The sequence below is a fragment of the Battus philenor genome, unplaced genomic scaffold, assembly GCF_028537555.1.
Source record: "Battus philenor isolate CCGP_79_NKW_IND1 unplaced genomic scaffold, ilBatPhil1.0.hap1 SCAF_23, whole genome shotgun sequence".
NCBI classification, from domain to species: Eukaryota; Metazoa; Arthropoda; class Insecta; order Lepidoptera; family Papilionidae; genus Battus; species Battus philenor.
In genome coordinates this window covers 3,251,877-3,276,117 of record NW_027181686.1, presented here as the reverse complement: position 1 = coordinate 3,276,117, position 24,241 = coordinate 3,251,877, and the positions used below count along the sequence as shown (strand labels likewise).

At 32.8% G+C, this 24,241-nt stretch overlaps 3 protein-coding genes and 1 long non-coding RNA gene across 4 annotated transcripts; 3 read left to right on the top strand and 1 right to left on the bottom strand.

The window, feature by feature from the left end:
- Positions 1–1,571: 1,571 nt before the first annotated feature.
- Positions 1,572–7,011, bottom strand: CCT6 (chaperonin containing TCP1 subunit 6). Its single transcript, XM_068767288.1, has 6 exons — positions 6,778–7,011; positions 6,309–6,508; positions 5,560–5,699; positions 4,502–4,649; positions 3,365–3,558; positions 1,572–2,489 (listed from the first exon to the last, which is right to left on the bottom strand). The coding sequence occupies exons 1-6, from the start codon at positions 6,912–6,914 to the stop codon at positions 1,713–1,715; spliced, it is 1,596 nt and encodes a 531-aa protein (XP_068623389.1). The 5' UTR covers positions 6,915–7,011; the 3' UTR covers positions 1,572–1,712.
- A 347-nt stretch (positions 7,012–7,358) lies between these two features.
- Positions 7,359–10,426, top strand: unc-45 (unc-45 myosin chaperone). Its single transcript, XM_068767299.1, has one exon. The coding sequence runs from the start codon at positions 7,519–7,521 to the stop codon at positions 10,336–10,338; it is 2,820 nt and encodes a 939-aa protein (XP_068623400.1). The 5' UTR covers positions 7,359–7,518; the 3' UTR covers positions 10,339–10,426.
- Positions 10,427–13,001: 2,575 nt separating this feature from the next.
- LOC137924191 (MOG interacting and ectopic P-granules protein 1-like) lies at positions 13,002–17,119 on the top strand. Its single transcript, XM_068767554.1, has 2 exons — positions 13,002–13,104; positions 13,542–17,119. The coding sequence occupies exons 1-2, from the start codon at positions 13,083–13,085 to the stop codon at positions 16,133–16,135; spliced, it is 2,616 nt and encodes an 871-aa protein (XP_068623655.1). The 5' UTR covers positions 13,002–13,082; the 3' UTR covers positions 16,136–17,119.
- Positions 17,120–22,323: 5,204 nt separating this feature from the next.
- On the top strand, positions 22,324–23,975 carry LOC137924312 (uncharacterized). The gene is made up of 3 exons (XR_011107590.1): positions 22,324–22,400; positions 22,851–22,878; positions 23,857–23,975. It is a non-coding gene; the product is annotated as an uncharacterized lncRNA (long non-coding RNA).
- Positions 23,976–24,241: the final 266 nt, after the last annotated feature.

Sequence of the window (24,241 nt, the reverse complement as noted above, 5' to 3'; positions counted from 1 at the left end):
TGATTATTAAGTTTTTATTTACTTATAGATTAACATAACGTTACACATGCCTACTTTTTTTAAAAGTTGCACTAGTTACATGTTTTATGTGATACAATAAAATCGAGTTTATTTTCGTGTTATGGTCTTTGGCCTTCCTTTTCAGTTCCTCCACGACCTCCGTCCACAAAACTTTTCAATCACAATTTAACAATAACAATAATCCTAACATCATCCAAACGCTGATTGGTATGAATTAACAATTATAGTAAGGTAGAGAACTCAATCTTATTTTGCTTTTTCTGGTATTGACCCAGTTCCCCAGTATAATAAATAATTAAGCTTCCTCAAGAAAGAGGTAATCTGTTTTATTATTTATATTTTATCACACTTAGACCGTAATAAAAATTAGGCTACTAGACATTTCCTAATATGGAATGAGTTCATAAATTTAATTTCTTAAGCAACTTTATTATAACTGTTTTGTTTTTCTATTATTACTCACGCACTATGAAAATGTTTATAGTTTTTTTAAGGTAATTTATTCTGCTCTGTGCTTTAATAATTATTCTCAAAAAAGAAGATGCATTTAACACTGTGTTATCTCATACATCCAGACGTTAGCTTTAAGTAGAAACATTTTTGTGTCAATTCACTATTTTAAAATTATTTTGGTTAATATAATTATCTCATATCGCTTATTACACCAAAATTTTAAAAATCTTTTATATTTTTGTGATCGTAATTTATGTTTTAATTCTATTGTATTCAGTGTTAATGTAATCAATTATAAATATATTTGTTGTGGAAATAAAAAATAATAGAAATCGCTAGTTTTTTTTCTGCCTTTGTATACGAGGTGTCCTAAAAACCAACGCCAACCTGAATAAGATAGGTATAGTTATACCGAAACAGCTTTACCTCATGTTAAAAAAGTGTAGCAAAGTGTGGACCGAAGAAAAGAACATGAGCTTTAAACTCTAACGGAACGGAGCGCCCGGACAAACCTGCCCCGTCCCGGTATCATACATGCTTGTTTTTTTTTTCAGTGTAATAGCTTAGTCTATAGCTCTATCAAGACTTGCAAAGCGCCGCTGCAATCCACCACGCTTGTTCTAACGGACGAAATAAGACTTGATGTGTTGCTTATAAATTTGCAAGATTTTGTTTGGATCCACAGTAATTTTGAAATTTTCTTTTTATCTTAGACACATTCGTTTTTATAACGCCTCTTATAAAGGTAAATCTCCATTGTTAGATCGGATCTTGACATTATTTGTTAAGCTTAAGGAATATTGTAGAAATGTTGTTGAGAGGATCTTTCTCAATGCAAGACACCTATTGCAAAATCGATAACCCGCGGGCCCTGTGAATAACCTTCAACGTATTTCCCGCGAGTATAAAAATAGTCCTGTAATATTGTTATTATGTACAATCTGTATCAAACAGCCATATGGTTCACTTCACAAATATTTGCTTGAGTCATCCCTAAAATTTTGTAATATTAAATATGAAATTTAAATTACAGTACTTGAATATTAAAAAAATATGAGTCCTAACAACTTGAATCATGTGAATAAAGAAAACAATCCTTGTTATTAAAGCATTTAATAATTTTTATAATGTAGGCACAGTTACATAGTTATCTAAAGAAATGAAATGCAGAAATCTTATGTTAATAAAGTAAATTAAAGAATTAGAAGTACTGAAAATGTGGACTCTTTTAAACCCAATTAGCCCTTTAGGCTGCTCATACCAGCTCTCATTATTTCATCCACGAGAAGGAGGTTACTGGCGATAACAGAACAAGAGTTAAGTATTTGCTTCTTTACAATATAATTGTCCAAAATACCCAAATCAGAAGGCTTGATTGCTTCTCCAGTGCTTAAATCTAAGCCAATAGGGTCTGGACTTAAACGGGACTCCTCTTGTAACTTAACAATAGTATCTTGAGCGTCATAACCAGAGTTGACGGCAAGCATTTTTGGAATCACAAGCAAGGCTTCGGCATAAGCCTGGATGCCTAGACGTGCCTTGCCTTTAACAGTATCCTTGTACTTTTGCAGTTCTAAATTGGCTTTTATTTCAAATGCACCTGCTCCTGGGATAACAGCTTTGTCTTCTATTGCATTATTTATGGCACGGAGCCCATCACGAACTGCATCTTTTATTTGGGTCAAAGTATGTTTATTAGGACCCTTAATGAGGATTGTAACAGACTGAGGATTTTTGCACTCTTCTACAAAAGTAAACTTTTCTTCCCCAAGGATATGTTCATAAACCAGTCCTGCATATCCAAGGCAATCTTCAGAGAGGTCATCTACTGAGTTCATAGCAGAGCCGCCGCACGCGAGCGCCAAACGTTCCATGTTACGCCTCTTTGCTCTACGTAGCCCAATTATACCCTCCTTTGCAAAAGCATCAAGGGACAGTGGGTCAATTCCTTTCTGGTTAATTACCACAAAGTTCTTATCAGTACCGTCACATACTTTTTTCTTTAAAGCAATAATCTGCAATTAAACACCAAAAATATTGAAATAGCAGTTAACTATGGTATTTAAGTTGTATTCTTATGCTAGTTTCTTCACCTTAACACTTTCTCTGCCAACGCAGTCAGTGCTGACCGTCAGTAAAGTTTCCCTTTAGGCCTATTAAAAATCATAAACCTGTTTAAAATTTACTAAATTGTTTTTTGCTTATATGTTTTTATCTTTTACTCAAACATTACTTGGTTATAACGAAAGTGAATTGGAGCCATTACATATGGATGACTTTTTTGATAAATTTCATTGTATGATAATTGTTATTTTTGTTTTTAAGTTCTTAAATTTTTCAAAAACCTACTTGATATGGAAAAGCTAGAAGGCCACGCGGATCAATTAATATGAGATTTAGTTTGACAACACTGTCCAAAAGCCTGTAAGAACGGGACGAAAACCCTCGCAAAACGCGGTCATCACTTACTAATGCGGCTTGAACTGAAAGTCTATATGTCAACTATCACTGACCCACACGGTCTGGATAGGAAACTGCGTTTTTTTCACGGCATAGAACGTGTTAATAAAATAAAGTAATTAAAACACAAAAAATCATTATTTTCTGCTAGCCTAGTCACAATTCATAACCAAACAAATTGTTGAACACAACCATTGAGTACCATTAAAAGTTTGCTTTCACTGTTCATTACATCATTTGACTTTTTAATTAGTAATGATCTGATTCACAGCACTTAAACATGAGTAAACTTCAATAATATTGAAAGAAAACTACCTTTAATTTTATGTAATACATATGTATGTAGTGGCATAAAACACTAAACACATACAAAGTACATACAAATAGTATGTACTTTTTTGATATAAAAATATATATTTAGATACATTACCTTCTTAACCCTCTGATCAATGAAATCCCGCTCAGCAGCAACCAGTTTCTCCCTGTCCTCAGCAGTTTTGTAGAAGAATCCTGAGTTAACTGTTGTCTTTTCATATTCAAGAGAAACATTGCATGTAAGAATGTAAGCATTTTCTACACGTTTTGGCATATCAGGGTGACGGGCTCCATGATCCATTACCAGACCTGTCACAAAAACAAATAATTTTCATCTATTGACTATGAAATCTCTATAAACATTTAATATCTCTTAATCTCTCAAAATTAAGTACATACTAAACACGTTCATTACTCATCATCTGGAAGAATATTTATATCAGATGAAATAGCCTAAAAAATAGTAACTAGGTTGAGAGGGTGATGTCAACTATGAAGAAAGACTGTGCTAAACTAATTACTATATACATTACTACATTAGAACTGTTCTTTTGCTTACATTACTCAAACCGGTACTAAAATAATTATGAATATTTAATTAAAAAAAAACAAACATCTTTTACAAAAATAAAGAATTTGTTTTATTAATGTAACATAATTTTAGTTGGTTGAGAGGATTTGAAAAAAGAAGTCACCAGTGCCTTTGACAAGCCCATTTTGTCAAGTCGAAAAATTAGTGTGACATATTGTATAGCAGTTATTGTTTCTCATCAATTACAAATTTGAAAAGTGTATTGTCCATCTGGTACTTTATTTTTAAACAATAATACTCTACCACCTTACACTGCTAAATGTTTATGTGTATAAAAATTTTATTCTATATCACATTATAAAAAAATATATAAAAGTATTTAATACTTTTTTATTTACCTTTATAATGAACTAGCAAAATATAATCTGTGCTCTACCATTTATGTATAGGTATGAAAAACAAAGTTTGTGACCATGTTGTATAGATTAAAACTATCCATTTTTGTATTACCTACATAGGACTTTATACTTTTCTCAAAATTCTCTCTCACATACATATAAATTAGTTTACATATTTTCAGCCACACCTTATGACAATGTTGTCTTTACTAACTCATGTGTGTCATTTGGAGGTCAACATATCAAATTTATTAAAATTTTGGTTGTTACATATGAAAAAGTTTTGTTGACCATTTTATCATGTTAATAAGTAATATTTAACCTTTGATTAATGTTGTTTCGGTGGCTGTCTTGTGCTTCATTTCCATAAGTTCAATCATATGAAGATCAACAGGCTTGTCTGGAGTACGGATAGCAAGAACTGCATCCACACAAGCATCTGTTAGCACATCAGCCAAGGCTGGATGAACCTGTAAAAAACATTAATTAAATTAAGATTTTTACATCAGAATTAAAAGTATATCTACTTTAACAAATAAAATCACAGAGAACTCTGTCTCTGAATTATTTATTCTTCTTTTCAGGCGATGGACTCCCCCTGCAAGGCATAAGCCTCCCCCAAAAAGTGCCACAATAACCAGTCTTGTACTACCTGCATCCAGCAACATCCTGCAACTTTAAATGTGTTGTGGGTCCATCTAGTGAGTCTGTGACATAGTTAAAGTTCCACGCAGCATCTACCAGCTTATGGTTGCCATTTGAGAACCTTTATTATTTAATATAATTATTTTATTCAACATATAGCATTAACAATATTAATAAAAGATGTTTTTTTAACATTTTATGGTGATGAAATGATCAAAGTTTTTGATTTAAAACATCATAAAACAAAGTTCATTCACAAGTTCTAATCTAATTATAATTATCAGCCTATGAGGACAATGTACGTTCATAGGGTTAAATGCATAGTTGCTTCTAGATATTTGCTGTTAAGAGATCATTAAACAATCAGGAAGTTGACTGCTCTAAATCACTTCTTCCTAAGCACATTTCTCCCTTCAAAGACCCATTTCCCACCTGCCATCATGTACATGAATAATGTACCTGAAATGAGAATTTGCAAACTCCACAGTTCGCAAATTTTCACAATAATGACACCCATTAAATTTGTAAACATTGTTGATCAAATATTACAATTATTTGAAAGAAGTATGAGTTGTGAGCAATTTTGTACAGACAGCTGTAAATAAAGAAATCATCAACATGCCACCTACTACAGGGCTCACACATGCCACACTGACCAGCTTGTAGTTGCCGCTTGTGAACCTTTCAGTTCCAATGGCTATTAGTTACATGCAGAAACTACAAGTTTAAACATACCTTGGTCTTTAAAGAAGTTCGTGCCACATCTAATAAATTTTCTCTTTTAATTTCAATTGGCATTTTCAATGACTCAAGCACTTCTAAAGCCTTATTGCGTGCAACATGAAAACCCTCTGTGAGAATTCTCGGATGCAATCCTGTAAATTCATAACATGAATTATATGTTTAAATAAGAAAATACTTAGATATTTTCAAATAGTATATTATTCTTTTATTATTCTGATATATTCTTTATTTACTGATAATCTATTGCATCAAATACAACATGAGGATTTTAATGTCTTAAAAATCTTTTTTTATTTGTCATAAACTTATATAAAACATCTAGTTTTTATTTACTATTATATGTTGTACATAAATTAATTTAGAAAATATTACTAGTGGACACAGTGGACGTTGGTAAAATATGTTATTCAACTTATTAAATAAATATAATATTTAGACATTACAAAAATGAAGCTGCAAATAAATTACATTAGTAATCTGTACTTAACAAAAAACATTTAAAGTAGGAATTATAAGCAATTCACATTTTTTTATTAATAAGTATGTTCATAATTTATTTCTCCCTTTCTACTCATCACAATACCTTTGAAACCATAGGGCTCATACACTTGAAATAAGGTACAAATATTCCTTTTCCTGGGTCATAGTAAAAAAAACTAGAAACATTGAATAATAAAATACTAATATATATAAACATAGTAATTTATAGATCAATACCTCTTTTTTATGAAACACCATACCTTCACTGATATAAATTTCAGCTTGCTTCAACAATTCTCCAATAAGCAACACTGTAGATGTGGTACCATCACCAGTGGCATTATCTTGAGCTGTCGACGCGCGAGCAATGAGAGAAGCCGTTGGATGCTGAATTTCCATCTCATGTAATAATACGTTACCATCCTTGGTAATTTTTATATCACCAGCACCCGATACCAACCTGCTCGATGAATTAAAAATATACGAAGATTAAAACATGTATTAAAAAAATTATTTCCTCATTTAAGTAGAATTTTGTTCCGGAAAAGAAAACAAAATGACAGCCCGGCATGGTAATGGTACAAGAACATATGAATGTTGAATTTACGTTTCGCATTAAATAAGTGCAAAATAGCATATGGTTTTAAATTAAAGCAAGAAAATAGTTAAAAAATGTTTACTTTAGCTTAGATAAATTACAAAGTTTTAAATAATTCAACAGAAACTTACATTTTCATGGTCCCCTTTGGACCGAGGTTAGTTTTCATTACATCTTGAATACCTTTCGCAGCGGCTATGTTTATACCAAGAGCTTGAGCTGCTCTTGCGAATTCGGCTTTAGGGTTTAATAAGCTAATTGCAGACATTATAACCTGTTTATTTTACTAAGTAAATTAAAACAATTTGAAAATTATTGCTTATTACAAAGCAAGTCACACTATGCGGACTGTTGGTGTTACCAAATACTCAGACTGTTGTTAATTTAAGAATGTTAATATTTTAAAATTAATATTTGAAAATAAAACTTTTTATCAAATAAGTACCAAAAAAACCAAGTTTATTAAAGAATTGTAATTAATTTAATTTCATTAAAAATTAAATAGATATACAAGACGTTTCGATAATTATTTAGGATTATGTAAGATTATTATGTTACATTAGTATTAGTAATTAAAAAGGATATAACTCATAGAATTTAATTACTTAAGTAAATGGTAAAGAAGCAAGGAGAAATATTATTTCTAATATAATACCGAACTACGTTTATAACGTCACTGTCACAGTCAACTTGAAATGCATATAGGTGTTTATTTCATATAACCATTTTGAGATCAAGACAAAAATAAATGTTCTATTTTCAACCATATGTACGAGGTAGAATGTACCACGATTTACCAGAAACTTCTTCGTATATATAAAAAGCTTTACCGGTCGCAACTGTAACTAAGTAAATTACAATCGGAAACAAACATGGGTGTTATAAGCGAGGAAGCAGAAAATTATAAAAATAAAGGTAATGAAGCATTTAAGTCTGAGAATTACCAAGAAGCCTTATCCCTTTACACCAAAGCTATCAATTTATCCGAAAAAGATAGTCGTAAAAGGGCAACATTTTTAAAAAATCGTGCAGCAGCCTACCTCAAAATAAAAGAATACGCCAAAGTTATAAAGGATTGCGATGAAGCCTTGCAAATTATTCCTGAAGATCCCAAAGCTTTGTTTCGACGTGCCCAAGCTTTGGAGAGTGAAGAGAGATTTGAGGAAGCATATAGAGATGCAAAAGCTATTTTTACTGTGGATCCTACAAATAAAGCTGTACAACCTTTGCTGGCTCGTTTACATGCAGTAGTTCAAGAACGTGCAAGAATAAATGCTCAGACTGGTAACAAAGTAGAACAAATGTTTAAAGTAGCCTTTGAAATTGGTGAAGAGAAAGAAAAACGTCAGAAGGCTGTGGGCAACTTACTGGTACTTGCTAAAGAAACAGTTGCTGCTGATTTAATGATTCAAAAAGGTATTGTTCACAAAATCCAACAGTTGTTGAAAATAGAGAAAAATCCAGACATATATGTTAATGGTGTGAGAGTTATAAGTCAGCTGTGTAAAAGAAGTGTTGAGCGAACACTTAATGTTATTAAAGTAGTTGGCATACCTTGGTTTCTGGAAATAATTGATAGTGATATTGAAGAGAGAGTCAATGCAGCGCAGTACTGTCTTCAAGTTATATTAAATACATTCTCAGGAATGGACACAAAAAAAGATACGAAACCTGACCAACAGTTATGTGAAAAGTACAAATCAGAAATTGACACACTTCTTACCTGTTTAACTTATTCAATAACCAATCGCATCATAACAGGAATGGCTAGAGATGCCATCATGGAATTAATTATGAGGAATTGTCATTATACCACAATTAACTGGGCAGAAAGGTTTGTAGAAATCAGAGGTATTCAACGTTTACTTGAAGTTTGTAGTGAACTGGAAGAATATAAATATGAATCTGCAATGAATATTACTTCATCATCGGCTACAATAGCAGCAGCGTGTCTTGCTAGAGTATATGAAAACATGTATTATGATGAGGCAAGGGAAAGGTTCAATAACCAAGTAGATGATTTTGTAAGAGATAAACTTTTGGCACCCGATCTTGAATCAAAAGTAAGGGTAACTGTGGCCATTACATCACTTCTGAGAGGACCTCTTGATGTAGGAAACTATGTTATTTCTAAAGAAGGGATTATGGAGATGATTCTTGTAATGGCACAAACTGAAGATACATTACAGCAGAAAGTAGCCTGTGAATGCTTGATAGCTGCTGCATCTAAGAAAGATAAAGCTAGAGCTATTATAAATAAAGGGGTAGATATTTTAAAAAAGTTATACACCAGTAAAAATGATGCTGTAAGAGTCAGAGCTCTTGTTGGTTTATGTAAAATAGGTAGTTTTGGCGGTGATGATGCTTCTATAAGACCATTTGCAGATGGATCTACTAAAAAGCTTGCAGAAGCATGCAGGAAATTTCTAATTAATCCAGCAAAAGAGAATGACATGAGGAAATGGGCCGCAGAAGGCCTTTCATATCTAACTTTAGATGCAGATGTTAAAGAAAAATTAGTTGAAGATAAAGCGGCCATCCAATCCCTTATTGAATTAGCAAAAACTGGTGATCAGTCTTGCCTTTATGGCGTAGTCACTACTTTAGTTAATTTATGCAATGCTTATGAAAAGCAAGAAGTCATGCCAGAAATGCTAGAACTGGCTAAATTTGCAAAGCATCATATACCTGAGCAACATGAATTGGATGATCTTGATTTTGTTAATAAAAGATTAACAGTTCTTTGCAAAGCTGGAGTAACATCAGGTTTAGTAGCTTTATCAAAAACTGAAAGTCATAACTCCAAAGAATTAATTGCAAGAGTTTTTAATGCTATCTGTAGCCTTCAAGAATTAAGAGGGATTGTTGTTCAACAAGGAGGAGCTAAAGTATTAATACCTATGGCTTTAGAAGGAACACCGAATGGTAAAAAGCAAGCTGCACAAGCACTTTCTAGGATTGGAATCACAATAAACCCAGAAGTAGCATTCCCAGGCCAAAGAAATTTGGAAGTGGTAAGACCACTGGTTGCCTTATTACATCCAGACTGCAGTGCTTTAGAAAATTTTGAGGCATTAATGGCCCTCTGTAACTTAGCTGGCATGAATGAGACAACAAGGAACAGAATCCTCAAAGAAGGTGGATTATCCAAGATTGAACAATACATGTTTGAAGATCATGTGATGCTGCAAAGAGCAGCCACGCAATGTATTTGTAATTTATTGCAATCTGAAGAGGTTATCAAGACATATGAAGGTAATAATGATAAATGCAAATTTTTGTATTTACTTTGTCAAGAAGAGGATACAGATACAGTGAAGGCAGCTGCAGGTGCTTTATGCATCCTTACATCAGTGAGTAAAATTTGCTGCAGAAAATTATTGGACTGCCAAGTATGGCTCGAGAGTTTAAGATGTTTACTTGCAAATCCTGATAAAGAAATACAATACAGAGGAGCTTACATGTTATACAACATTGTTTCTGGTGATAAGGACATTGCTGTAAGAATTTTTGAAACTGATGTGATGGAAATATTAATGGCCTTGACTAAATTAGAGGATCCTGAGTTATACAGAACTTCTGAACTTGCACAGAAATGTCTGGATGCTGCTGAGAGTATGGGTTTAATAAGAAAACCTGATGAAAGTGTATCTCTTGAAACATTCAAAGAAGATCCACATGAAGACAATTGAATTTTATTATACTTTAAGTACACTGTTACATATTATGATTTTTTTGCTAATATTTATGATATGTACTTATTAATGTTAATAAATTAAATATTTATCTAACAATTTGTCAATAATTTTATTGAATGTGTTTCATTATTTAACATTTTGATCTTTTGGCACTTTTAATATATATTTATGAAGGAAATTTTATAGAATTTTATTACAATGGTGTAAAAGGTGTGAATGTATAGTTCATTTTTCAGCAAAAAGCCTTTATATTAAGACCTTGAATAAGTTCTCGCTGTTTTTTTTTTCAAAAAAATTTATTAAAATACAATGCTTACAATGACATTACTCAAAGTATTGTTCATCATTAGAGACCACTTTCTCCCATCTCTCTGGTAGCAATTGAATCCCCCGTCGGAAAAATGACTCATCTTTCGAGGCTATCCATGAATCAAGCCATTTTTCGGCTTCTTCAAAAAAATGGAAGCGCTGCTCGCTTAAACGGTGCGCCATCGACCGAAACGAGTGGTAATCGGAGGGGGTTATGTCCGGTGAATACGGCGGATCGGGTAGAACTTCCCATTGAAGTGTTTCCAGGTAAGTTTTGACTGGTTTTGCCACATGTGGCCGAGCATTATCATGTAATAAAATCACTTTATCGTGTCTCTGCTCGTATAGTGGCCGCTTTTCTTTCAGAGCGCGACTCAAACGCATCAACTGAAGTCGATAGCGAGCTCTCGTGATAGTTTCATTAGGTTTAAGTGGCTCGTAATAAATTACGCCCCGCTGATCCCACCAAATGCAGAGAAGAAGCTTAGAACCATGGATATTTGGTTTAGGCGACGATGTTGATGCGTGGCCCGGCATATTCCACGATTTTTTTCGCTTTGGATTGTCGTAGTGAATCCACTTTTCATGCCCAGTGACGATACGGTGCAGAAAACCTTTTCTCTTTTGTCGTTGAAGCAACAATTCACACATGAGAAAACGTCGCTCTAGTCTCTCGGCTTCAACTCATACGGCACCCAACGTCCTTGCTTTTGGATCATTCCTAACGCTTTTAAACGTTTTGACACTGTTGACGCATCTACTTGTAACGTTTTCCCAAGCTCTTCTAACGTCTGACATGAATTTTACTATGTAATATTCCAAATTTTAAAAACCATGTATGATGTTCATTACTTATCTTTTAAAATACAAAAGATTACTTGTTATTAAAGTTTGTCCAAAAAATACTCTGTTTCTTAAATTTTCTACCAAATATATCATTAAAAATCTAAATCTAAGGTAAAGAAACCTGAAAAATCTTTTTCCATTTTATTCTTTTCATATGGTGTTATAAAGTTATGTTATAACTTCGTTGTTCGTTTATTTAGACAAAATTATTTCAAAGGTTTTTGTGTATTTTTCTAATAATAATTCGATGTTAGAGAAAATTTTTTTTTAGATACTATTACGGCCAAACTGTAATTCGTAAGTTTTACTCATTCGTTTTATAAGGCGCTTTAGGAAAAGAGTGCCAAGAAGATTTTTGTGTGAATAAATTTTCTAAGTGGTTCGTTATGTTTTATTAAAGAATAATTTAAATTATTCTTTGTTTAATTTCTTTAAAGACTTATTTATTCGAAGTATTGATTTTTTATAAAAACATCCTATAATCGCACTATAAAATTTAAGTTTTCACTAAATTTATTACCGTATTTGTACAAATTTGAATATTAGCTATTTCATTTACATATACGCGATAAGCGGGTGGTAATGATCTACCACCCGAACACGTTGGCAACGAAGATATATGGAGAAGATAGCCAATAAGAAGATTTCGACAAGATCGAAGAAGGTTTATTCTCATATGTACAAAGAGTATTTACAACTCATACGACCCTAACGGCGATGGCAGCGACCACATCATTGATGACGTTCTGAGTTTAAATCCGCGTTCAAATTTTAATTTCGAATCGCGCAAGAATTAACATAAAAGTATTGTGACCGCACTAGCCGTCAATACGGAGTGAAAACGTTATAAACGACTTCTATTTCAAACTCTTTAATTATACCTGTTGCAGTACTTTTCATTGCGTGATTTATAAGTAATTCCAAAATATGTAACCGGAGAAATTATTATTAATAAAGTTCACTAAATATTAATAATTTATTCAGAGAAGTCGTTGTTGTTAGAACTTGATTTAAATGGTAATCTACCAAAATCGAGTTCATTTGCACGATTTACAAGAAAAGCCTATTTAAATTTCTATAATGTACGTATTAATAATATTTTTTTTATAAATAAAGAGGTTATTTTTCAATCTAAAAATGTAAAAACATTTGTTGTGGATTCAATATTAACAAATTAAACTTGAAAATTTTTAAAAAATAATTCTTTATGATTTTTCATTAAATATTTTTTCGTTAAATCTTGTTAGTTTTTTAACCAATGCTAGAATTTTTGAAATGCAAAGTTTTTTATTTGTTAATGTTGTAGAAAAAATATTTTCAAAGAGATTTCTAAAAGACATCAGAAACATATATAACGGTGTTCAATATTTTTTTTTATTTAATCAGAAAATGTTGTTAATAAAATATGATACTAAAATAAATCATAGAGCTACGAAATATCATAAGAAATAATGTCGGCGTCTCGTCGTTTTCAGAACATGACACTTAAAGAACCTTTTAAAATGACAGCTTGATTTGGTTTGGTTTCCGCTACTGTGCTATTGTGCTATTTTTTTGATTTTTGATACGAAAAGCTCGGGAATATGTCTATTTCTACAGCTACAGGTATTTAATTAATGCAATTATATTAAGATTTAAATAGCTGTTTTGAGAAAACTATATCATTTTTATGAAGATGATGGAATTATGTTTTCGGACCAATGCCATGGAATCCCATATGGCGGTTCATACTTCACATGATTTAATGTCAGTATTCAATAAGTAAAAATTTTGTTTTCATCCTAATATCCATCATTGATTATTAGTTAGCACTTAACTGGAGTAAGTTTTAGGTTAAGCTATACTTCAGTGTTAGTATTAAAGAAGAGTTTACGCGTTTAATATAACATTGAAATTCCGTTATTGCCGGCAAGCCTCCTTCATTGTTTATAGGGTTGTAAGTTATTTCTTTTAAAAACTAGTTATGTCGTGACGTATTATGTGTCGTAGTTATTAATTAATATAATTAATTCTAAAATAAATTACTCATTTTGATTTCACAGACGATCGTACTGAAGGTGACGATGACACATCACAAGGGAGTCAACCTAAAGAAGATAGTAGTGACTCTGAAAATGAAAATGAACCTCAAAGTCAAAATGGTGGTTCACCAAGCCCTGAAGTGCATGAGATTACAAGTGATGAAGATGAATGTGTAGTTACTAATGATGATGATTCCTCAAGTTCTAGTACAGACACCAATGATAGTTCTGATGAATCACAACAAAGTACTAAAGATGGAGATGAGGAGAAAAAGAAAAGTCCTGAAACGGTAGAGAATGGTGGTGAGGAGTCTGACATAGAAGAGGTATCCATTGAGGATCCCCTTAATCAATCCCAAAAAACAAAGCCAATTGTGATTAGTGACACTAAAAACTTAGCTGAACTTGCAACTAAACAAAATAATGCAAATGAAGGAGACAGTAAAGAACCAACCGTTGTTATTATAGACACCAACTCCATATTATCAGGTAAAAGTACTGCACCAGTGCAAAATAAAATGTCTACTAGTAGTTTTGATGCTCATAACTTATGTCAAAGTATTGCTGCACGCGGTACAACTATTACTCCAATCAGTAGTAAAACAAGTGTATCTAAAAATAGTTCACCTGCCACACCTCAACCTAACATCTTGCCTTCTTTAACTGATGACATGTTTGTGGTTGAAGCACCTTCATTTATAGTACCTTATGTTTATGAGAAACCTTCAATTAAACCATTTAGAGAATTTGTTGATAAGCTTGGAAAGCAATTAGATGAAGTTAAGCTAAAAGAAGATCAGGAGAAAGCACAAAAAGATGGTGGAAAAAGAGAGAAAAGTAAACCTGACAAGTCTGAATCAGATGAAGATATTGATAGTGATAAAGACAACAGGAAGGAAGTTGAAGAAATAGCAAAGGCAAAGAAAGTAGAAAAGAAGAAACGAAGAAGAGGTAATATGGACGATGATGATTCATGGGATGGGGAGTCTTCTAGTGATTCTGATGAGGATGCAATATCTGATGATGATACAGTAGTTATTAAAGATAAAGATGATGGAGATATGAAAGATCCTATTAGTATAATATCAAAAGGGCTTATGGGCAAAGGTGATAGTTATTTTGACTGTTCTCTTGGCCAATTTTTTATTAACATAGGACTTAATCTTGTTCAAGAATTTGTCCAAAGCGATCTTTTAAAGCAACAAAATAGAAAATTGTATAAGGAAAAAAAATCTGGTCGAAGCACTAAGGCTACTGAATCTGCTATTGTATCACTCACCCAGAATTTAGAGTTCAGTAAAAAAACTAATGCACCATATGCACTCAAACAAAAGAAATGTGAGTTTTGTAGTTTTAAGACGGAGTCCATGCTTATAATGGCTCATCATTTGGAAGCACCACATATGAGGCATAATATTTATAAATGTAATACATGTCCATTTGAAATTCGTAGTCCTCATGACATATTGTTTCACATGGAAGCTGAGCACAATATTAGAGGTAGGCTTGAAAGAGCCCCCGCTTACCAGCAATGTGCTAGTTGTCATTTTGAAGACAACAGTAAAACAAAGCTGGCAAGACATCTTATTGCTTGTGCAAAGAAGTTTAAACCCGAATTTAATTTAGCGCCTCCACTTGAATGGGAACCTCCAGCAAAAATACCAAAGTTAAACAGACCTCGAAACAATATGGTGGGTCCTTACCAACAGAATTTCAGTAGATCACAAGTTGGTGTTAATAATTTGGGACGGCCCCCCCTAAATGTTAATGTTGTACCAACAATGCCTGTACTTGGCCGCCCACGAGGACGTCCACCCATGTCAAATCCTGTTCGACCACCTGTTTCAGGAGTTCCAATTTTACGCAGTGGCGTTATGATTATGCATAATAACCCACCTTCTGGAACCACTATTAGTAATTATCCTATGATGCAAAACAATCAAGCTGGAAACCATCAATCAGCGACTCCAAAAATATCCATAACACCTTTACCCCGAGCACCACAACCATCATCTTCCCAAATTCCACAAAACTCAAAGGCTACATTTGTTATTTGTGAAATATGTGATGGATATATTAAAGACTTGGAACAATTAAGAAATCATATGCAATGGATACACAAAGTGAAAATACATCCTAAAATGATTTACAATAGACCACCACTGAATTGTCAGAAGTGTCAATTTAGGTTTTTCACCGATCAAGGTCTTGAGAGGCACTTATTGGGTTCTCATGGTTTGGTAACAAGTTCTATGCAAGAAGCAGCAAACAAGGGTAAAGATGCTGGCAGGTGTCCTGTGTGTGGTCGAGTATATCAGTGGAAACTACTGAACCATGTGTCTAGAGATCATAACATGCCTCTAAAACCAGCACATTTATCATACAAGTGTACTGTTTGCACTGCCACATTTGGAATGTATAAACAGTTTGAGAACCATGTATACTCTGCCCACAGTGTGGTTGCTAAACGAGTTATGGACAAGAATAAGACTGCTGCTATTCCTGGAAAGCCTGCAGACAATGATCCTCTGCTCAAACCATTAAAAATCAGTGATGAGATAACAATTATACCACAACCCAAAACAAATGTAACCATCACAGCAAAAGGTAAATAACATTAACAATGAATGAACATTCAAGTTCCCCTGACACCCAAAATACACTTAGCCCATTTCAGTGATGCACCTTCATGATATAAAGCAGTATTGTGTAAATAGACCTAAGTTATATTCATACTTATTTAAATATATAATAATTTGGGAAGCAAAGATTTAGTGACAATTTAGTTAAGTAAGTGTGAATGATTGCATAAGTTAATTTAATTGTGGTTTAACACAAATTACAAATATAGCTAAGGATGTAAATTCTATGTATAAAATTTGCTACTTGATTAGATGTCCAACTAAATATGTATTTTGTTGCGACTGTTAATGCTTCTCACTGTACAACTCTAATCCTGTTCTTTTTCCATGAATGTCACAAATTGTGATTATATTTTATAAAAGATCTGTATCCTCACTTAATATCATTTAGTAAAAGTAATTGAATGTGTATTTAGGCATAGAATACTTTAAATTTCAACTAATTAAGAAAAGGTTTTTAAATTTAGTTTCTCAATGTGTTTAGGATAGTAATGTTTATTTGTTAATTTCCAGGAATAGATAAGCCCACCCCTTACAAGCATAACTGATCCAGTTATCACAATGTGTTGTTTAATTAATTTTATTTATTGCATTCATCATTGACATTGGTCTGCCTGTAACAATTAGTCAACTGGTTTTTCTACATTGTAAAAATATAATTTACTTTTATATAACTCTTGTATAATACATTAATTATGATATAAGATAAGTTTATCAATAAGGTGATTATAACAGACTTATTCCGTAAGAGAATATTAAGGAAAATAAATCCCCACACCATTCTAAATACCAGCCATAAACATGGTTAGAAATTGCACAGCACATCGGTCTTATTTAATTCTGATCTCAGGTTAGACTGGAGTGTTGATTTGGTAAAAGTTTACTAAATTGTTGATGTACTTATAGAACTGAAAAGTGTATTTTTTTTATTTAATAAAAAGACCATCGTGAGTATAATTCCTCATTTATTTTTCACCATTGTTTCATAAGCTTGTTCTATAAAAAACCACTAATTTTTTTTACAAGTAATATGTTAATATTCTACAGTTTTTAAAAGTTGGAATGTATATACGTTTTAATAAAAAAAACCCTCTTCTTAAATGTAATATCAAAGAATTAGTTTTTTATGATCATCTGAAATAATTCAAGTTAGGAAGTAAGTATAAATGTTTATTTTTATTTGTGATATCAGTATTTTTAGATAATAAAAATTAATGAAAAGGCGGCACGACGGTATTATTATTATTTGCCTATGAATATTCCCACTGATGGGATATGAGAATTTTCCTAATATTTCAAAGTCAAGACCATTTTTTTAATTGCTATGTGTTATCAATTTAATGATTGGGATATTGTTATCATAATTTTTATAAAAGTGAATTTTTAGGAACTAAAGTTTTACGATAAAGTTCATATTTTTTTGTAATACAAGAACATGTCACACATTTCCTTGACAAATTTAAAAAAATGAATTATCAATACAACAGATGCCGTAAAAAGGTTTTTATATTTATTCATTGTTATATGCTATCATTTAATTTCACAATTAAACCTAGATTCTGTTCTGGCCCACCCCACGCTACGTGGCGACGTCTGTAAGTATTCAATGTAGTATTCATATTACGTGTCTTGTATTGATTGATCTTTGGGAATGGTTTATTTGTTTACATTAATATATATTTGACTTCAAGTGTTTCACGAAACCAGGGAAACAAATCGAGTAGAATATTTGTATTACTATAGTGATCCAGATAAATAAACAACAATAAGTATCGAAATGATGATTGTTTGAATAAATGCTCAAAAGTAGCTTGATATCTGTAGTAACAAGTAAGTATAATTTTCAGTGTCAATGAACAGGATGTTGCCGTGATGCCACTACATACTTAAATGTTATAACGATTCAATTATTTTTAATGCTATTGTAAACATTTATGGGTTAGCATTATAGGTATAGTTACATAACACGCGGTACAGAGGTTACAGTCGAAACGTAAACTTTTCGAGAGGCAGACGCAGCTTTTGGCCAGATTATGGCAATAATTGAATTAATAATAACAAATGAACAATTTTGAATTCATAATTATGATGTTGTGGTAGATAAGAAAGGACCAATATCTAGCCACCTCCGCACATGCAGTGGTTGTCGTGCATGAAAGTGCACCGCCCGCCAGCCCGCTCGTAAATGCGCATGCGACAGACAATGCCAACTACACAACCGCCACCGTAAATTCATGAGTGAATTTACGGTGGCGGTTGTGTAGTACAACCACTGCATGTGCGGAGGTGGCTAGATATTGGTCCTTTCTTATTTAGGATGGACTTCCGCAATGTAACGCCTGAATCCATTAAATATTTAAGATCAGCATGCCTAGCTGAACAGGCGAGGTTATACATCAAATTAACTAAGTTACATCGGGTGGCAGCTCAAAACGTTTGGTTTAACCAACAGTGTAAGCGGTTAAATGTAGTTCCGGGTTATATTAATATCCGTTCCAACACGGTCAGCCATGCGGCTGATATGGCTATACGTAAGGCTCAGAAGGTCTGGTTAGAAGCGGAATCTCGCCGGTGGTTTAAGATTAGAGATAATCTAAAATTACATTTGAAGAGAGTGAATTTACGGTGGCGGTTGTGTAGTCGGCATTGTCTGTCGCATGCGCATTTACGAGCGGGCTGGCGGGCGGTGCACTTTCATGCACGACAACCACTGCATGTGCGGAGGTGGCTAGATATTGGTCCTTTCTTATTTAGGATGGACTTCCGCAATGTAACGCCTGAATCCATTAAATGTTGTGGTAGATCTCTTGTATAAAATAGAATATCATAAATGTCGAAAGAGGTTTCCTATAGTAATTAAAATGAAAGACTTAAGTGAAGTAAATAACATGACTGTTTCTCGCGGAACACTTTTAGCGAATGCTAGTTGCATCATTCATTTATTGCATCAGTTGAAGCTTTGTCGAAACTGAAAAAGACGCCAACTTGTATTAACAGTTCCAATGCTATATACACACCTGTGGGAATAATGTTATGAAGGGTTCCTACAGCCGCATGGCGCATAAGTTATACAATCCTATTGCACTTCAGCGGTTATTCGAATTCCGTCGCCTGTATACACTATAATTATTAATCTTTTACTTGAATTGTGGCATCCGTCACGACTTAAAGCTTAGTAATTGGGCGATACAGTATAAAGGTTCAACTGTGGCAGGTACAAGGTTAGCGTTATCGTCAAGGAGTATAGTTTGACCATGTCGGTCAGGTCTTTTCAGTCGAATAGCCTCATTCACGCTATGTAGCGTAGAACTCCTTGTTGACCGTGGTACCATATCTGTGATGATTCGGTACAAAAAAGCTGTTTATGACATGACCGCATGTTGGTCGATGGTGGGCGTTATGTTGAGCTTATGAGTCACCTAGGCTCCCAATTTTTCGGTAAACCCCATTGAATGAAGGTGATTTAGGATTGTTTTTTGGCCGCAGTTTATTTTTCCGCCAATTCGCGACTGGTTTGGCGATAGTTTCTTTCAAAAGTGATTCGAGACGTTCTTCATGGCAGGAGGCATCCGAGGAGGCATCGATGTCAAAGTCTCATTTTTGAACTTTCAAACCATTCCCGTGCTGCAGACTCGCCTATGACACCTCCACCATACACAATGTAAATGCTCCGGGTTGCTTCAGCAGCTTTTTGACCTCGACACATAGTAGGTGTCGAAAATGTTGATTTTTGACCTCTAGGGTATTACGTTTCTTAGACTCTAACTAATAAAAAATTAAATAACTTACTATCTCAAAATAAAATTAACATAGTTTTGTAAAGTAGAAAGAATTCTATCGAATGAATACTTACCCTTTGCTAAATAGAAAACAAATCGTTATAATATAATAGAAAATATAAAAACGCAGTTAACTTATTCCCCAACCCAATACTTTATAGGCTTGGTATAAGCACCGAACCGCTTGTTTATAATATGTTCGAGTACGGCTTCAACGGGTAGGATGTGGAGACTCGCTTGGGCTGTCACTCGTAATCTATTTAGCTTTCCCACTCCAGAATGCCTGGGATAGATGAACTTCGGCTTGATAATATTGCAAGAACATGGAAAACGTAAGCGCTGGAAAAATAGATGGACAAAGAAACTCCAGCAACGACTTCGTCCGTGTGGAATTCAACAAAAAACTAAATATTAAGTTCGTTTATTTTTTTTTAAATAAAAGTAGCCTGTTACTCATTACTATATCAGTTACCTGCCAGTATAAGTCCCGTCAATTTCGTCCAGCCATTTCAGAGATTAGCCAGAACAAACGGACAGACATATAAAAATGAAAAAAAATTGCAATTTTGTTAGAAGTACCGTATATTTATTCATATGTGGAAAAACGCAGTAGTTTTCAGACATTCCGATGTTATTTACTTGTATGGATTGTGAGAGACATGTTCTTTCCTCATTGACAAGCCCAACAAGCAAAGGAGAGTGCCGTGGTTAGAAATAAGGAGATCCGTAGACGAACAAATGTAACAAGAGCCCAATGGACTAGCAAGTTGAAGTAGCAGTGCACAAACGACTTAACGCATAAAATAGATGGTTACTGGAGCCTTACAACTTTAGAGTGGAGATCATGTACAGGCAAGCGCAGCGTAGTATTCACCCATTAGGTGGACAGGCGATCTTGTTGGATCTTATATCTGTAGATAACTTGAGCGAGTTGGCGTGGTTCAAGGGAAAATAAAAGTACGGACGTGACGCTTTTAAACATTGGAGGGAAGGTGTGTAGCATCACTTCCACGATACATGGCACTGCGCAAGTTGCTGTTTTGTACAAATGGTACTTAGTAGGGCAAGCACAAGGACCGAACTTACGTATATCATCTAGTGAAATATCGACTTTACTCTAATAATAGGCAGCGGACATTTCTAATTTTTTTGTTGATTTTGTGGTCAATAGACGAACTTGTCGCCTTAAGCCTATTTTGCAGTCAAGAGCGCCCAAGTATCTAAGTCTCTATGGACCCTTTAAAATATCCAGTTAACGAGAGATCAATTTACGGAGATTTCTTCAACTTCTCCTTAGTTTACTTTGCGTCATTGTTTTAGCCATAATATAACGTAAATATCTTCGAGAGAAAAAGCTTGGAAAAAACTTGGTCAACGATTTTAGAAAAAAATAATTTTAGTTATGTTCAATCGATACAAGTTGTGAGCCATCCTATTAAAAGCTCTAGTTCTACGCTATAAATTTTGCCAGTTGTCCTTGGGCCAGACTTACTATTTTATTAAATAAAGGAAGTTTAAAGGACGTTTTTGGTTCAGGTTATGTACGAAATTACATTTGCCTAAAGTTTTAACCCGAAAATGTCGTTGTCTACAAAAGCTCTCTAGAAGCTAATTGCCATTTTTTGTGTTGAATGTTTAACTAGAGGAGAAAAAGCGCTGTACACTAACCAGACTTAGGTTACTGCTAACAATTAAATAATTTCTGATTAGATACATCACGTTTCATTATCTCTTAGTCTATGCCGCCATACTATTTGAACTTGCGATTACAAATGAAGAGGCTAATTAAATACTTTACAGAATATTAAAACTTATTTTTGTATTTTAGAGTTGCTTTGAACGCCTACTGCGTATTTATTCATGTGTTTTGTTCATATTTCAATACTTTCATGAAATCGGTTATTGTTATAGCAATCCACGAAGACCACTTTAATTTTTAGTGCAATAAAGAATGTATTGGTATCTTTCTATTTATCGCAATTATATAGTGCACTCGTTGGTTATTTCGAATGTAAAATTCGGTCTCAATCTTTCGCAAAGTATTATTACTTACAATAACCACTAGAAGAAATTAGGAAATAAAGAACTTTTTCGAAAATGTTACATAGGTATTAGCATGACGAGAGAAATGTCTGAGAAATAATACATTTTAAGGCAAATCCGAAATTAATTAGCCACGAGTCAACGCAGTCTCAAACTATCTTTTGAATTTATCCTGTTTGGAATTGAAACAAATAGCGATTATTTATTTACACGAAATAGGTTGAAGCAACATCCAAAATAAAAATTATATTCGTTTCGATTCTTTTAAATAATTATTGTTTCACTAATATTTTTATCTATGGCATGTCAATCTAAAGTCTTTTGCACCCACTGTAAGATGGATACGTCACTCTTTTCGTTACGAGCTTTAGAGTAGTGAACATCGGAACTAACTGAAGGAATTCATTTTTAATATTGTAAGTACATTTTCATTATAGTTTAATTTAGAATTGTTTTATTAGTTACAATCATAGTATTTAGTTAGAATCCAAAGTAAATTTCATTTGATATTCAATATTAGATTCATGGTATTTACCACGTGCTATATCAACGAGTATAAAAATCTTTATCAATAAGCTATAACAAGCTTTTTAACGAGAGTAGTCGATACTACGATATTTATTCAACAAGATAAGATTATTGACTCGATCGTTTGCTAATACCACATATCTTTATATTCTTATCTTTGAGGTTATTTGGACAGACATTGTCCGAAAGGTACATGATGAGAGAATTCACGAGCCGAAATGTGAATATATGATAAACACATGATATTTTATGATAGGCCTGATATTAATTTTGTTTACCACATACAAACTTTCATCTTAAAAACTTATCATAATAGTTTTTTTTTTCATCTGTTTCAGATTAATTGCGTGACATGTAATTTCTACGGTAAGTTGACATTGCCAGATCAAATTATGATAATAAAATTTATACCTCAGAATTAAGTAATTTTTTACTTACGAAAAAATATTGCAAAATTGTTTATATGAAAAAAAAAAAAGAAGTATTAATGAATTCAATATTGCAGAAACGAAAGTTAGATATACGTAATAAAACCAATATACAAATATAAAAGTTATAATGAATTGCAGAAAAACATAGTAATTGCTCAGGGAGTCTTAAAATTGCCACCATTTTCATTGAATGTTCCATGCTCTTTTGTAAATATGTAATTTTTAGAAGTCTGCTTTTTTGTTGCTATTTAGATGATCCAGTGTTATTATCCTTCTTAAACTTGTCTTCCATTCATACATGACAATTACATTTTTGTAAAAATGAAGTATTGGTAATAAGTATTGCTCTTGTAAGTTCAAGTTTTCAATGGGTACTTGATGAGTTATGTCAAATTTCGAAAAGTTATTTAGTCAGGAATTCAACTCTGAATGAACATCATAAAATATGTACAAAAACCAGTGTTTACCTTGGGAGATTATAAGTTGTTTGAAAATAAATAGTGTAGACATTTATCTACATCTATATCGATAATGCATTCTGATAATAAACAGTATGTAAATAATAACTTTTTAATAATGATTAATAAATACCTTCTAAATTAGATTATGGATAGATAAAATAGATTTATTTTTAATTTGTTCAATTATTATTTTTTTGTTAACTTGGTGCATGATCTGGTTGTTCGTTATTCAAAGTACAATTATTGCTATGTATATTTTAATTCCTTTGTATTTGTATTATTAATTTGATTATAATACATAAAATTACATGATGATTATGAACACGAGCCAAACATGTGTTACTTTGATAACAATGTGATATCCATAAATGATAGGTCTGATTTACTTCTACCAATTTTATTACATGTATATATTTTTTAAAATTTTAAAGTTTGTTTTTTTTGTCTAACAGGTATATCATCACAGCGTTTCAGGTAAAAATGAATTATTTGATTTGAACTTTATAATGTTGTAATAAAATTTCGTCTCTATTTGTTGTACACCTAGTTTAAGCTGTAAAAAAATAAAGAATTGTTGACATTTAACTTATTTAAATAAATTTAACTTAATTATAAATTTTGAAACAAGTTTAATTTTTTTCCCTTTTACATTTTATTATTACCAACATTTCCCAATACAAACTGCACCCAAATACAAACAGCTTCACCGCCAGTGTCAATATAAAAATCAGATTTATTTTGTTGTTGTTTATTTGTTTAATAAGAATTCGAATGTTATTAAATAAGGGGACCATGTGCCTATGAAAGGTAATTAAAATAAAAAATATCACGTACTGG